The sequence below is a fragment of the Neoarius graeffei genome, chromosome 27 (assembly GCF_027579695.1).
Source record: "Neoarius graeffei isolate fNeoGra1 chromosome 27, fNeoGra1.pri, whole genome shotgun sequence".
NCBI lineage: Eukaryota > Metazoa > Chordata > Actinopteri > Siluriformes > Ariidae > Neoarius > Neoarius graeffei.
The window spans coordinates 27,110,258-27,127,339 of NC_083595.1; the positions used below are offsets into that span (position 1 = coordinate 27,110,258).

A 17,082-nucleotide genomic window follows, 5' to 3' on the forward strand; every position below is an offset into this window, starting at 1 on the left:
GGCATCGCTTGTGCACAGCCCTCTTCAGGTCACCCTACAGATTTTCAATCTGGTCTCTTGTTGGGAAATTCCAAAACTTTTTTTGGGGTCATTGTTGTGCTGAAAGATGAAATTCCTCTTCATCTTCAGCTTTCTAGCAGACACCTGAAGGTTTTGGGCCAAAATTGACTGGTATTTAGAACGTTCATAATTCCCTCCACCTTGACTAAAGCCCCTGTTCCAGCTGAAGAAAAACAACCCCAAAACATGATGCTGCCACCACCATGCTTCACCGTGGGTATGGGGTTCTTTTGGTGATGCGCAATGGTGTTTTTGAGCCAACCATACCTTTTGGAATTGTGGCCAAAAAGTTCAACCCTGGTTTCATCAGACCGTAACACATTTTCCCACATGCTTTTGGGAGAGTTGATGTATTTTTTTCTGCAAAATTTAGCCGGGCCTGGATGTTTTTCTTTGACCCTACCTCATAGTCCAGACATATGGAGAATACGGGAGATTGTTGTCACATGTAGTACACAACCAGTACTTGCCAGAAGTTCCTGCAGCTCCTTCAGTGTTGCTGTAGGCCTCTCGGCAGCCTCACTGACCAGTTTTCATCGTCTTTTCATCAATTTTGGAGGGACGTCCAGTTCTCGGTAATGTCACTGTTGTCCCATATTTTCTCCACTTCTTGATGACTGTCTTCACTGTGCTCCATGGTATATCTAATGCTGTGGAAATGTTTTTGTTCCCTTCTCCTAACTGATACCTTTCAACAATGAGATCCCTGGGACGCTTTGTAAGCTCTCTGTGAACCCTGGCTTTTGCTGGAGGAGGCAACTGAGTAAATGTCTGAACTTTATTTGGGGTTAATCAGAGTCATTTTAATTGATGGTTGGTGTGAACCCAAAAAGACTGAATGCTGTAATTAAATCAAAAGGTGCTTCAACAAAGTATTAGTTTAAGGGTGTGCACACTTATGCAACCAGCTTATTGTACGTTTTTTATTTTTTATGTTTTTCCCCTAACAGATTTGTTTGTTTTTCAATTGAATTGTACAGGTTATAGGTCACATTAAAGGTGGGAAAAAAGTTTTGAAATTATTTATCTCCTTTTTTTTACATCAGAAAAACCTGTCATTTTAACGGGGTGTGTACACTTTTTATATCCACTGTACTTGGCCACTACCATCATTTAAGTGTTCATTTCCTTTTACATTTAATAAGCTATTGATGCCCTCACAGTAACTAGTCATGACGTTTTGCTTGTCGTAAGGGGGTGGGTGTTGCCTGTCCAACCAGAGGAGAGTAAAGAGAAAGGATGGCCTAGATTCTGAAACACCCTGATCCACATCAGTGAAGTGCGAGCTACAGATAGAAACATGAACTTGGAGGACTGAGGGTTTGCGACCTTGTAGGCATAAAGAGCACAAAATCTAAGATAGATTTTGCTTTATTTTGTTATTTCATCTGCTACTGTATATGACCATTACCTTTTCATTTTACTTCTGCCATGATAGAAGAGTTTTACACTTCAATCCTCAACCAGAAGTAAGTTCATAGTTCAATGCTCGAAAAACCTCACGTCCGATTGTCCGAGACGACTAAAGTCTGTGCAAGGACGAGTAAAACTTTAATGGTAATCGTCCGATTGGATGACAAAAGTTAGTGCTGGCAACCTAAGCAACACAGGCACGCAGGCTCTAAGAGAACCAGTCTAAAGTAGCTCGTCTCGTTTCATGGGAAATGCATTAAAAATTTTTTATTCATCAACACAACAATATATATATAAAGCCCTGTGATGACCTGGCGACTTGTCCAGGGTGTACCCCGCCTTTCGCCCGTAGTCAGCTGGGATAGGCTCCAGCTTGCCTGCGATCCTGTAGAACAGGATAAAGCGGCTAGAGATAATGAGATAATGAGATGAGACAATAGAAAAAATATTTTGAGGAAATTATTCAAATTTCCTTGTTTTTGGTTATAATTCGTCAAAGTATGCGTGTGTTCGAGTGTACTGGAAAAGCTTGGCTCAGAGGGGTCCACATAATGACATAATTATACCAATGGGCCAAGGGCGACGAGGGTCAAGGACATCATGCACCAGCAGCGTGGTTGAAGCGGGCAGGTGTCAAACTTGGAACTTTTATATCACGATTGGAGTTAATAATAAACGATATCACTGAATAATGCTCCTTGTCTCTAACCTGTATATAAAACAATTTTTAACTGTTTTTGATGGTTTCATATATTTCATAATGATATCATTTTTATTTTCTAAATATTTATCAACATACCGCCATTGTGGCACGGGAGCCTGTGATTGGTGGACAGCCGACAAAAGGTGTCTCCCATTGGTTGTCAATCGTGACATAAAAATCGTAAACACATACGGGACCCACTGATTGGCTGTTCACATACTGAAGCCAAGCGGAGATGTCCGGCGTCTGTTGCTGTTGTCCGAAGAAAACTACAGCCAAAAAAAGCTCTGCTACCAGATTACTTAGATAATCTTATTCAGAAAGAAGCGAAGGATAGGTATACATGGAAGTTAGAGTTTATTAGTGGTTCTGATCCGTACAAAATTCCTCTAAACGACTGAAGTGACAGTGCAGATTTGTGGCCTAGAGTTAGCATTAGCTACATATTGGAATATAAATTCTTCTTCCTGAAAAGTCCCGACACGGAAGAACAGTTTTAAAAAACTACAGAAGCGTTTTCTTGCTTCTGTAGTTTTTTAAAACTGTTCTTCCGTGTCGGGACTAAAGACTTTTTCCTGACATCAGCTTTTGGGAACAGAATGTTGCAAAAGCCAAAGCATTTACTCTCAAAGGGCTCTGACTTGAACTGTGGGCTAGATCTTATTCCCACCCCTTCATGTCTCAACAACCCCAAGGACATGTAGTTACACAGCTATCTGCACTCTATCATTTATACCGTGATGTTTATTATTGTTAAAACAATATCTGAAGTGTTATTATTTGTAAAATAAAATATATTGCTCTAGACTTTCAAACAATGTTGTAAGATTTCATTTTAATTTTATCTAATAGTGGATGGTACAATAATTACAAACACGAACAGAATCAGCACATTCCAGCTGTAGCTGTAGTCATATAGTAACTATAATCATTCTTGTAATAATAATTTCAATAAACGGTTAATGTTCAGTTCCCTCTTCATTTACTCTCGATTCAAAGGCACAACTGAGTCGCACAGGTTGATCAGTGTGTAACGGACAATAACAATTTTATCCAAAATAGTTTTTCCTGCCTTAGTTGATTTATTTCCGTTTCAGATGTGTGCAGCTGTTGTAAAGTTCAGTGTGTTTGTGTAGAACTCTCTCGAACTGTAGGCTCATTTCTACACTCTGGTTCCACGGTGACATTTTGCACAGGACTGTGTTCCTTTGATAACAGAAACAAAACTCCAGCATTATTATTATTCTCATTCAAAACTCTCCACAGCTTAATATACCCTAAATTATTCATTCCTCTGCTATGAGAACTTTTCTTTCTGAATGTGTCTGCATATATTGGTGTTATGGTTTTGTGGATTTATGATAATTATGCTTCTTCACACACATACACACACACACACACATATATATATATATATATATATATATATATATATATATATATATATATATACACACACACACTATATATATATATATATATATATATATATATATATATATATATATATATATATACACACACACACAATATATATATATATATATATATATATATATATATATATATATATATATATATATATATATATATATAGTGGGGCAAAAAAATATTTAGTCAGCCACCAATTGTGCAAGTTCTCCCACTTAAAAAGATGAGAGAGGCCTGTAATTTTCATCATAGGTATACTTCAACTATGAGAGACAGAATGGGGGGAAAGAATCCAGGAAATCACATTGTAGGATTTTTAATGAATTAATTGGTAAATTCCTCGGTAAAATAAGTATTTGGTCACCTACAAACAAGCAAGATTTCTGGCTCTCACAGACCTGTAACAACTTCTTTAAGAGGCTCCTCTGTCCTCCACTCGTTACCTGTATTAATGGCACCTGTTTGAACTCGTTATCAGTATAAAAGACACCTGTCCACAACCTCAAACAGTCACACTCCAAACTCCACTATGGCCAAGACCAAAGAGCTGTCAAAGGACACCAGAAACAAAATTGTAGACCTGCACCAGGCTGGGAAGACTGAATCTGCAATAGGTAAGCAGCTTGGTGTAAAGAAATCAACTGTGGGAGCAATTATTAGAAAATGGAAGACATACAAGACCACTGATAATCTCCCTCGATCTGGGGCTCCACGCAAGATCTCACCCCGTGGGGTCAAAATGATCACAAGAATGGTGAGCAAAAATCCCAGAACCACACGGGGGGACCTAGTGAATGACCTGCAGAGAGCTGGGACCAAAGTAACAAAGGCTACCATCAGTAACACACTACGCCGCCAGGGACTCAAATCCTGCAGTGCCAGACGTGTCCCCCTGCTTAAGCCAGTACATGTCCAGGCCCGTCTGAAGTTTGCTAGAGAGCATTTGGATGATCCAGAAGAGGATTGGGAGAATGTCATATGGTCAGATGAAACCAAAATAGAACTTTTTGGTAAAAACTCAACTTGTCGTGTTTGGAGGAGAAAGAATGCTGAGTTGCATCCAAAGAACACCATACCTACTGTGAAGCATGGGGGTGGAAACATCATGCTTTGGGGCTGTTTTTCTGCAAAGGGACCAGGACGACTGATCCGTGAAAAGGAAAGAATGAATGGGGCCATGTATCGTGAGATTTTGAGTGAAAACCTCCTTCCATCAGCAAGGGCATTGAAGATGAAACGTGGCTGGGTCTTTCAGCATGACAATGATCCAAAACACACCGCCCGGACAATGAAGGAGTGGCTTCGTAAGAAGGATTTCAAGGTCCTGGAGTGGCCTAGCCAGTCTCCAGATCTCAATCCCACAGAAAATCTTTGGAGGGAGTTGAAAGTCCGTGTTGCCCAGCGACAGCCCCAAAACATCACTGCTCTAGAGGAGATCTGCATGGAGGAATGGGCCAAAATACCAGCAACAGTGTGTGAAAACCTTGTGAAGACTTACAGAAAATGTTTGACCTCTGTCATTGCCAACAAAGGGTATATAACAAAGTATTGAGATGAACTTTTGTTATTGACCAAAGACTTATTTTCCACCATAATTTGCAAATAAATTCTTTAAAAATCAGACAATGTGATTTTCTCGATTTTTTTTTTCTCATTTTGTCTCTCATAGTTGAGGTATACCTATGATGAAAATTACAGGCCTCTCTCATCTTTTTAAGTGGGAGAACTTGCACAATTGGTGACTGACTAAATACTTTTTTGCCCCACTGTATACACACACACACTATATTATATATATATATATATATATATATATATATATATATATATATATATATATATATATATATATATATATATATATATATATAAAAATCAACTGCATTCTGTCCTCTCCAAAATAAAATAAAGCTCTGTGCAAGTGAATTGTTTTTCGGGCAAGTATGTTTTGGGTGCTGCTCGCCCATTGGGCAACTAAGGCTGGGAGATTTCTTTCGAGGACTGTAGTTTTCTGTAAAAATAAAGGATTTAATTTTAGTTTATGGAGTTATTAAAAAAAATTATAATAATGCTGAACTTCCACTGGAGCAGACAAGAGTGCAGTTCTGCAGCTCCCCAGACTATTTAATGCTTAACAACTGCACAAACATATTTCTTACTTTAATTTTCAATTTTCACTGAACAGCCCTGGGACACTGGGAATCCATTTTGCAAGTTCATTTCTCACTCTGATTTCCATAATCATGGATGCCTGTAACTATTTCTCTGTAACGAGCTCATACCTGCAGTTGATGAAGTTAGGAGCTGGGTTAAACAGCATGTCCTCCATGGGGTCAGGGTTGTCCTTATTCTCTCCTCCCATCACCATCCATTCCTCTTTCTTCTCGTTCTTGAAAACCGTCCACTGCAGCGAGGCACACATTAGCAGCAGGAAGTCCGCTGCATACACGCATAAACGCAGAGTTCAAGACATGCTGCACTCATGCAATATCTGAATAATCGCCATTTTTATTGGTATTTGACAATGTGTGTAACATTGTCCTTACACTCATCTAAGGCTATTCACTCACCGATGAGGTTCTTGGAGTTGGGGGGTATGTAGAAATCAGGCAGATAGATCCATTTAATCAGAGCGGAGTTGATAGTGACTGAGCTTTTCTGTCTCCATGGGTAGTCTGTACAAACATGCCATTAAATTAAACTATATTAATCAACAGAATAATCCTGGGATGTATAGCAACCCTTTATGCTGATTTTAATATCACCCCAGTTGAATTCATGACTGCCGCTACAGTGTTTTTCATCTCGTCACTGTCAAGCTTTAGTCAATGTGTCTTTTATCATCACCTTGTTACTTTTGTTAAATATAATTCACTATTATTCCTGTTTATGTAGCTTTTCACCGAGTTCTTTAACCAGTAGCTGAAAGTGAACATTTACTGTGCAATCATTATTCAGTTATCTACATATGAATAAAGAGAAAACATAGGGGAGAGTGGGGAGACTTGGGACAGTTTGTATTCCCATAAATTAATCTCAAATCTGATTGGTTGAGATTTCATCAGAAGTTCGATGGTGCCCCTTAGAGTAACCTACTTCCTTTGGAGCCACAAAGCTGGACACTGCAGTAAGGTTTGTGCAGTTCAATAATTTTCTGAACCAAAGCCTGCATTTTCTACTTCGCCTCCACCTCCATTCTATGGTGTAATGTCAAAAGTCAAAGTCCCTCCCGTGCCAGGATCTGGTCTTCCCAGGCAGTCTCCTGTCCCAGTACTCACCAGCTCTTGAGGCACCATGGGTGTGGCGCCGATCTCTGTTTCTATCGCCCTCGGCTTCTCGCCTATTATATAGCTAGGGTTACAGTGGGGGGGTCGGTCTTCTGGTAACCACGAGAGTTTGACTCCCTACTAGCATCTGTATTGCAGCGTGCCTCGCCAGATGGCAGTAGTACCATTTTTACGATGGTCTTTGGTACGACCCGACCACGAGTAGAACTTACGATCTCCCGGTCGAGAAGCGGGGACACGAACCACTCGCGGTTATGGTGTAATGTATGCTGGTGAATTCAGGATTTGTTAGGAATTATTTGTGCAACTTTACTTCATTACAGTGCAATATTTATTTAAACTTTTTCTTTAGTGCAATATATATTTATACATGTCCTGTATATTGTGTATATTCTGCAGAATACCGTATCACCACATTTTTATTTTTTATTGTATTTATTACATTCTATTTCACTCCCTTTCTTTTTTTTACTACTTTTTAACCCCCTCCCAAAAAACTCACAAAAAAAACCCCCCTGCCCCAACAACCCAAAAACCTATCTTCACAACTTACAGAGCATTGCAATAAGCATTTCACTGTATATTGTACTCTGTATGATTGTGTATGTGATAAATAAATCTCATCTCATCTCATTATCTGTAGCCGCTTTATCCTGTTCTACAGGGTCGCAGGCAAGCTGGAGCCTATCCCAGCTGACTACGGGCGAAAGGCGGGGTACACCCTGGACAAGTCGCCAGGTCATCACAGGGCTGACACACAGACACAGACAACCATTCACACTCACATTCACACCTACGGTCAATTTAGAGTCACCAGTTAACCTAACCTGCATGTCTTTGGACTGTGGGGGAAACCGGAGCACCCGGAGGAAACCCACGCGGACACGGGGGGAACATGCAAACTCCGCACAGAAAGGCCCTCGCCGGCCCCGGGGCTCGAACCCAGGACCTTCTTGCTGTGAGGCGACAGCGCTAACCACTACACCACCGTGCCGCCCGGGACAGTTCATGTTGTAGGTTTTTTCTTGTGGTTTACAAATATAAAATTATTTAAAAATCTTTGCGAAAAATGTGGGAGTGTACCTGCATGGGGATTAAACTTATTTCATTCCTTCTTAAGAATGGAACCGTTTTGTCTCGTCAGGTTTTGGGTAAACTGACATTTTTCTATCGCTGTGCCAGCATTGTGTGTTCACACAGTTCATATGGTACAAGTTTTGATAATAAATAAAAATTTAACCATGTAGGCCTTGGTATTTTATCTTTGTCCCAAGTCTCCGAACATAAATGTCCCATGTCACCCATCAATGTCTCACGTCTCCCTGCAAAAAATAAATGACAAAAAAAAAGTGAAACCTGAAGGCCAAGACATGTGACAAGCTGAGAAACTAATGTCGTGGTAAGAGGGGATAGTAAATACTCTCTAGTGCAATATGAATGTGATGCTACCTGCAAAGAATTTCACACAATCTACAAAAGCTGAAAAGTTGTCCCAAGTCTCCGTGCTCACCCCCACATATTTTCTCTGCTTTTATTTTAAAACAGAAAGCTTACTCAACTCTTTTCTAGTTTGCTTTATCTGTGCTAGAAATGGGGATGAAAATATAAAACCGCCGTCACTATCTTTATTTCATTTGATAAAAACATATTGATAAAGTAAAAGATCAGTCTGAGGAATTTACTGGAGCCAATCACGTGGATTATAAACATCACTGAATTGTAATTAGTTTGCATATTAATTTAATCATTATGATTCAATCTATTGCTGTAGGCGTGCGTTTCTTTTGAAACTGATCCATATCCACATCATTGTCAGGCTACACTTACCTTGACATATGGATGATACTTAGCTTGACGAGGAAATGTCTTAACAGAACAAAAACACAAGCTTGGTTGTGCAGCCTGGAAACTAGATTAAGAATCTCTTCCTGTTTCTGATTAAGTTCGATATTTGTGTTTAGCTGAATGAAGAAGCCCTTCGATAGGTGGACTAACCAGTACAGAAAGTAGGAGGCATTCCCACACACAGGATGTACTGATAGATCATGAAGATGACCAGGAAGATGCAGTATTTAGGCCAGATCTGAGCGATGGCTTCGCGGCGACGACGCACCATGATGGCAACCAACCAGCATCCGTGGATAATGACCAGGAAGTTCATGCGTTGGCCAATCGCATTCACAGTCATCAAGAAGCAGATCTAGGGAGTGCAGGAAGTTTAATTGGAGTCACAATGACCAGTAATGATTGCCACAAGTAACCTTCAAATAATCATGAAAACCTAATCAGAGAAACTCAAAGGCATATTCTACTTGGATAATTATATTATTGCGCAAGTTCATACACGTGGGATTTAACTTTCCCAATTCTGGCATCACAGGCAAGGAATCTCAAACAAAGAGATTATTAATCAAGCGCATGCTATCATAGTAAGCCGTGTCCAGACAGTTACTTGTCAGTCTGATCACTGAGCTCAGCATCATTCAAACACTGACGGATGTTTATATTACAATTACATTTGGTACCTTTGAAATATTTTACATGATATTCCCTGAGACTCGGTTTGAAAACAGAGGGCCTTAAAAACAGTACTGTGAGTACTGATGAAGGGTCCAGACCTCAAGGCCGAACTTGTAGAAGCTGAAGTTGAGCAGGTATCTGAAGCAGGGCAGCAGGCCCTTGTCCAGTTTGTCACGTGTGGACTGTGGGAAGATGGCTGGGATGGAGGGAGGAGAACGCTGGATCTGCTTGTAGTGATGGATCTGGTGCCGGTACACGGTTGCCTCAAACACCAGCAACAGCAGCACCAGCAGATGGTTCTGATAGCACAGAGAATGTCATTTTCTAGTTTCAAGTAAAACATATTTTCCCTATTAAGGTGGCCAAAATTTTATATAATATGATGATACATACAGGACACTTTTTCGATGGAATAAAAACTTGTATTCTATTCCCTTCTAGCTGGTTTCATTCATTTGGTTTGATAGCATGCAATGTTGCTATAATATCGCTTATCCTCCATGTATTACGCCACTCTCCCCAATGGAGAATAAGTGTGCAATATTGTTATAATATTGCACGCTGTCAAGACAACACGGCGTCACACGTCGGAGCTCATGCGAGGCTCCAATGACAAAACTTTTCTGCTACACATGCACGCAATCATTTCTTTGTCCGCCAGGAAAGAGAGAAGACGAGGCTAATCCAGTGCTAGGATTAAGCACTAAATAAATAAACTGAAAACTGAAACTAAAGACACCCAAAAGGCTACCAGAACTTCATTATATATTCTTCACACATATTTACAAGAGAAAAACATACCAACAGACATCGCAAAACTGGAAAAAAGCCACATTGGAGATGTAAAACTTCTGCACTAGTGAGTGACAGTTTGTAAACAAACATGGCCGCGAGGTTTGCTTCATTAAAAGTGGAAGATTTTGAGAGAATTTTTGCTGCCAGGTCGCTCCGTTGTGTGTAGCTGTTGATGTTGAAAGTAACTCAGTAAATTATACAGGGAAAATAATAATAATATTCGGCTTGACTGCGCTAGCATAGGCCTTCGCTAACACTACACTGGCTGGAAGGTAACTGGACTGTCACGCTAACAGCACCGAGTCGCGGGTAAGCTAGTGTTGGCCTTTGAGAATGCTGATATGAATAGTGTATTATAATAATAATAATAATAATAATAATAATAATAATATTGGCTGACTTTTTTGTGGTATATCAGATATATTCCATTCAGCTGCTTGTCTTCGACTCGTTTAGTATCATGCTAGCTGAATGGAATATATTTGATAGACCCCTCAAAGCCAGCCGATATTATTCAATTATTTCTAAACTTTTCTTCTGGTATCTACTTTGGTGCGTGTGTGTGTGTGTGTGTGTGTGTATCAAGAGGTGCCACAAACCACATATCAATGCAGATCAACCATAAACTAGTCATCTCCTGGGGTTCATCTGTTTGTTATGTACATTTGAGAAGCTCACAGCTGCTCTGTTTTCTTGTGTAGTAGCTAAACAGCCTGAGAGATATACAGTAGTGCTCAATATACTGCTTCATTGTTTTGGACTGGTGTGAAGGGGTATATCGAACAAAATAGCATAATCACGGTTATTTTGGTGGCATTCAAATTTTCCTGGTATTCGTCGTAATCCGTGTGCCTTCCATATGGAAATCATTAATTCTGTCCATCAGCTGTTTTGGTAGTTTTTCTCAACAGCTACAGAAACTTTAAAATCTCCACCAGTTGATAAATTTCTACTTGCGCTGGATATTTACTGTGACCAATCTTACCTTACTGTAGTCTAAAGCAGTGGCATCCTTCCTAAAGCCAAACCAGTTGGCTGGATCTACAGGTGCTTTGTACAGGGTGGAGTTCATGATCTCACCTGCGTTCAGACTCGTCTCATTGGTCAGAGGCTAAAAGACAGAAACCGATAGATTCGGAGAAAGGTCTGCATGGATTAATCCAAAATTTCCGTTTCAATAAATATGAACACAAATACTAGATAAATAAATAGTCTGGTCAAAAATAAAATGTATGCAATTTTACAAGTTATACAATGGGTTATGCACAGTGATGATGTAAACGTGTCAGTGATGAGTGCTGGGAAGAGCCTGTTAATCATCTGAGACCTGAGGACTCACTGTTTTCCATAAACACAGTGCGCGCGGGAGAGAGAGAGAGAGAGAGAGAGAGAGAGAGAACAGTGGCGCCTGGTGATTTTTTTTTTTAGAATTTGAGAGCGAGAGCAGGAGATGCATCAAACCAATTCAGACTCAGCTTCCAGACACAATGAGTCTCTGCCAGCAACAACAAGCATGTGGGTGTATGTATGTGAGAGAGAGAGAGAGAGAGAGAGAGAGAGAGAGAGAGAGAGAGAGACCTGAGGACTCACTGTTTTCCATAAACACAGTGTGCGCACGAGAGAGAGAGAGAGAGAGAGAGAGAGAGAGAGAGAGAGAGAGAGAACAGTGGCGCCTGGTGATTTTTTTTTTTTTTTAGAATTTGAGAGCGAGAGCAGGAGATGCATCAAACCAATTCAGACTCAGCTTCCAGACACAATGAGTCTCCGCCAGCAACAACAAGCATGTGGGTGTATGTGAGAGAGAGAGAGAGAGAGAGAGAATACGAAGTGGAAATATATATACAATTTCACATATAACCTCTCACATGACAGATAGTAGACATTGGTATTTTTGTGTATCTCACCTCTGTACAGTTCCTGGAGTACGCTTCAGGTTTGACGATGCTGAGCTGGTAGAGCATCTTGCAGACGATGATGACGCAGACCCAGATGGTGGACAGACAGGATGCCATGTGTCTGAAATGAGTGAAGGGCATCGCGAACGACCACAATACCACCAACACCAAGTTCATCACAGACGGCTACACAGCCACAGAGAGAGAGATCAGGGGAGAGAAGGAGTGTAGATGTTGAGACACATTAACACCTCATAAAACAGATTGTTAATGATGTGGAATGACGTCTTTCTAGGCAGCAATTGTACTATAAACATATTTTACAATCTTAGACTTGTAGTGTCAAACAGCAAGGCAACAATGTCAAAACAGTTGGGTTTGATTGCTCTGCATTTGTGCATGCTGCGAAATAAAACAGCACGGGAGTTTCTTTCGACAGCGGAAAAGTCAAAAAACAAAGCAACAGGCTGAATTTTACAGGGCTCTTGATGAGATCAGTACAGGTTATAAACTGTAAAAGTTTAACTGCTTAAAAACACAAACAGTGCTACGAGTTATATGTTATTACAAGCAGAAGAGACTGTATCTGATATTAGTGTTTACGTAAGCCACCGTTTTATCCTTATTTTCCAATAGCCTGACATCACTGTGTGTTTTAATCCTCTTGTACTACAGCAATTCATGAACAAACAAAAGTGTTTAGTTATTGACGAATGACATTAATGAAAAGCTGTTTTTACTATAAATACAGAGGTGATTACAGAAAATCTCCTGTGCTGATTGGTTGAGAAATTCTGACTACTTCTCGATAATCACCTTGAGTGACTCGGCAAAATGGCGGCCGATCGCTTCGTCACTGTAAGTGAGGAAGAATTACAAATGATGAAAGAAAATGCTGTTCCTAAAAGCACTAAAGATGCTATGAAGTTTGGTCTAAAACTATTCAAAGGTAAGGTGTGTATTTATACTAAAACAATTATCCGCCTCAGGCTCAGTGAATATCGGTGATTATTATACATATGGGCCACTTTTTTGATGGAATAAAAACGTATTCTATTCTCTTCTTGTGAGTTGATTGATAGCATGCAATATTGTTATCATATCGCTTATCCTCCATGTATTATGCCACTCTCCCCAATGGAGAATGAGCGTGCAATATCGTCATAATATTGCACATTGTCAAGACAACACGATGTCACACGTCAGAGCTCGTGCGAAGATCCAATGACAAAACTTTTCTGCTGCGCATGCACACAATCATTTCTTTGTCCTCTGGGAAAGAGAGAAGACAAGGCTAATCCAGTGCTACTGCTAGGATTAAGCACCAAATAAATAAACTGAAACTGAAGATGCGCTGAACACCCGAAAGGCTACCAAAACTTCGTTATACATTCTTCACGCATATTTACAAGAGAAAAACATACCAACAGACATCGAAAAACTGGAAAAGAGACACGTCAGAAATGTAAAACTTCAGCGCTAGCGAGTGACTGTGACAGTTTGTAAACAAACATGGTCGCGAGGTTTGCTTCATTAAAAGCGGAAGATTTTAAGAGAATTTTGGCTGCCAGGTCGCTCCGTTGTATGTAGCTGTTGATGTTGATTTTAAAAGTAGCTAATTAAACTAGACCGGACAATTCCCCGGGGGAAATTGTGAGAGGATGCAGTGCGCGAAGCAATTCGGTCACGCATGTTTGCTGGCAGTGAATGTGTGACCTGCAATGATGTTTCAATGCAATGATTGTGTGTGTGCTTGAGACAGCAGCCCCCCCCCGTCACTCACTGCTCCCAGTCGGCATGGCGACGGGCCTGAGAAAGCACAGAGTGACACATAATCTTGTCAATTTTTGGCTGATTTTTGCTCAGGATCAGGCCTCGAACAATGACAAATAACTCGACACCGAAAGCAGCTATTCACAAAATTCTTTCACAGCGAGCGCTAGAAGGGTCTCCTGAATAAACTGATGTAAATTTTTGTCTGTAGTCTTAAAAATGAGGACAGTAGACCGACTTAAAAATGACTGACTTTTCTGTCACGTTTATAATGGGTGTCAATGAGCTAAGACACACAAGGTCTTGAATTTTGTGCTGTGTTTTACTACGGAACAGGCCTCGAACAATGACAAATAACTCGACAACGGAAGCAGCTATTCACAAAATTCTTTCACAGTGAGCGCTAGAAGGGTCTCCTGAATAAAATGATGTATTTTTTTGTCTGTAGTGTTAAAAATAACGACACTAGAGCGATTTAAAAACGAGTGACTTTTCTCTCACGTTTATAATGGGTGTCAATGAGGCCTGTCAGCTGCCCTGTCCTCAGTTTGATGCTTGTCATTCAAAAACTGTAAATCCTATCGTTTAGGTAGACACATTGTGTGAATCAGGACAAGTTTTCCTACTACTTTTGAGAAAATCATGTCTGTAGAGTGAAATTTGTGGCTGAAAACACAGTTTAAGCGAGAAAGTTTGAGCTTTATTTTCAACCTCTCTCCACTCTAAGTTAACGACCTTCACTGGTGTGTAACGCAATAGACACCCATTCAAAAGCCGGATTTTCTCCCAGAACCCACATGGCGGTTGAGCCGGGACTGATCCGAAAATGTAGAACCTAGCAGAAAAGTTGAATGCCAGATCCACAGAGGAGAAGTTTTCCTACGTTTTAAAGTTTGAATCACGTCTCTAGGTTAAAGCATGCCAGAGCAGCGGACGTTTGAAAAACGTTGAAAAAGTGCTTTTTTTTCAATTAATTCCATAGAAATGAATGGGGTTTTTTTTGACGATTTTTTCGTGACTATGTCGCGAAAAAATCGTATTCTGTAGAGAAAAGTAATAGCATAGTGAGTCCGATCGAGCCGCACGTTTTGATATATTGTTTGTCTGTGTGCGACGTACGGTTATTGAGTTATTCGAAATCAAAATTTGCGTAGGAATAAGAAGAAGAAGAGAAATACATAGAAGAACAATAGTTGCAGTGCTTTGCACTGCAACCTATGGGCTCCCCTAGGGGAGCCCATAGGTTGCTGTGCTGCAGCACTGCATCCTAATTACACAGGGAAAATGAAAATAATATTCTGCTTGACTGTGCTAGCATTGACCTTCGCTAACACTACACTGGCTAGAAGCTAACTGTACTGCCATGCTAACAGCACCGAGTCCTGAGGAAGCTAGTGTTGGCCTTCGAGAATGCTGATATTAAGAGTGTGTGTATAATAATAATAATAATAATAATGGCTGTTTTTTTTCATGGTATATCAGATATATTCTATTCAGCTACTCAGCTTCGACTTGTTCAGTATCATGCTAGCTGAATATATCTGATAGACCACTCAACGGCAGCTGATATTATTTAAATAATAACCTCGACAATTACTTACCGATATTCACTTTGCCTTTGGTGAATAACTGTTAAATAGTTCATGTTTTGGAATGTCCAAGAGAGAAGTTAGCTCCTGTTATCGTGGGTATAAACAATCTTTTCCCCCACTAGCCTCCTTTATTCTCCTCTTTCTTGGTTAATAAGACAAACAAATTAAAAAGAGAGAGAAACCAGAAAGCACAAACTCCTCATTTCTTTATGGACAACTTCAATGACTTAGTTAAATAAAAACCTATTGTTTATTTGTGTATTATTAGCCATGCAAGTCCCTGTGAAGGAGTTTTTACTATCGAAATGATAACACATTAAAATGATCAATGTTTTACAACAATGAACCTAATGTTTGAATCAGAGCTGGAAGTTCTGTCAGAGCTGCTGTTATTAATCAACACCACTTAATCAACACCAAGCAGAGTTCAACAGTGGGTTGGTGAAATGCATAAAGATGAATAAAAAGCTATTTTGAGACCTCTGCAAGTGTCACCCAGATGACAAACAGGGCAACAATTTTGAGGATGTGGAGCTCCAGGACACGCCAGAGAAAAACCTGAACGTGGGTGAGGATATCAAAGAACTTCCTGAAGAGCACCATGAGTCTGTCCATCACCAGCCCCCACTTACTGGGCACCATGACTGAAGGAGAGTTTAAAAAGGAGAGAAGCTTTTAAACATCCAGCAATTTAAAAAAAAAAGTACAGAACATACAGAATCAGATCGACATCATACTTCTATGATGAAATGTTAGTTGGTAATATTTTGTTGCCTGACCTTCATCTTCTGACTCATCATCTCCCAGCTCTGTAGTCGGATCTTCCTCCTCAAAGCCTCCTCCCTCTGTCTTTAGGGCAGATCTCTTTCTGCATGTCCAACCAACACACATTTAGATCAGTTAGTTTAGGAGCAAAGAAACAACTTCACACGAGTCCTAACAGAATGACACCGGGAACAAGTTCATTAAAGGACTGTGAGGAAGACATGACATGACCGTAAGATTAGTAGGGAGTGAGTGAATACATTTTACTATTAAATGGACAAAATGTCCCTTTTACTCCAGATGAAGTTGATCAGCCGCTGTTTCAGACAAGACTCATGTTAGAAAGAGTAAGAGAAGCTTATAACAACCAGTTTAACCTGTACACACAGTAAAGCCTACTGCATTGTTCATAATCTCAATTGGACTTGTATGGTTTCCGTAATGTTAAGAATGTTCCCGATGAGCGTAAAATGTGTTAGTAAATAATCCCACATTATTTTTTAAAAAGCAAATTAATAACAATTCTCCACATCAAGCATCCTCAACATCAGCTGGAACCACTACAACACAGTCCTCGAAAGAGCCGGGTCAACCAGCATAGAAGCGACCATCATGAAACACCATCTTCAGTGGTTAGCTCGCGTTGCCCGCATGGACAAAACAAGACTCCCAAGAAGGATCCTCTTCGGCGAGCTGAGCACAGGGAAATGCCCCCGGGCGGACCCATGCTACGCTACAATGACCAGCTGAAGTAGACCCTCAAGGCAACCAACATAGACCCCAAGACCTGGGAGGAAGCAGCTAGACAGCATACCGAGTGGCGAAACACCATCCATACAGGGACGGAA

The 17,082-nt window shown here is 40.3% G+C and overlaps 1 protein-coding gene across 1 annotated transcript in view; it reads right to left on the reverse strand.

Moving 5' to 3' along the window:
* The window catches only part of piezo1 (piezo-type mechanosensitive ion channel component 1), a 353,209-nt gene that overhangs the window by 57,774 nt on the left and 278,353 nt on the right, over positions 1-17,082 (reverse strand). Inside the window, exons 17-24 of the mRNA XM_060911720.1 lie at positions 16,249-16,337; positions 15,950-16,113; positions 12,114-12,290; positions 11,195-11,320; positions 9,513-9,713; positions 8,890-9,094; positions 6,178-6,282; positions 5,890-6,046 (exon numbers count right to left, since the gene is read on the reverse strand). Coding sequence (XP_060767703.1) covers positions 5,890-6,046; positions 6,178-6,282; positions 8,890-9,094; positions 9,513-9,713; positions 11,195-11,320; positions 12,114-12,290; positions 15,950-16,113; positions 16,249-16,337 — 1,224 coding nt within the window. The remainder of the gene's footprint in view (positions 1-5,889; positions 6,047-6,177; positions 6,283-8,889; positions 9,095-9,512; positions 9,714-11,194; positions 11,321-12,113; positions 12,291-15,949; positions 16,114-16,248; positions 16,338-17,082) is intronic.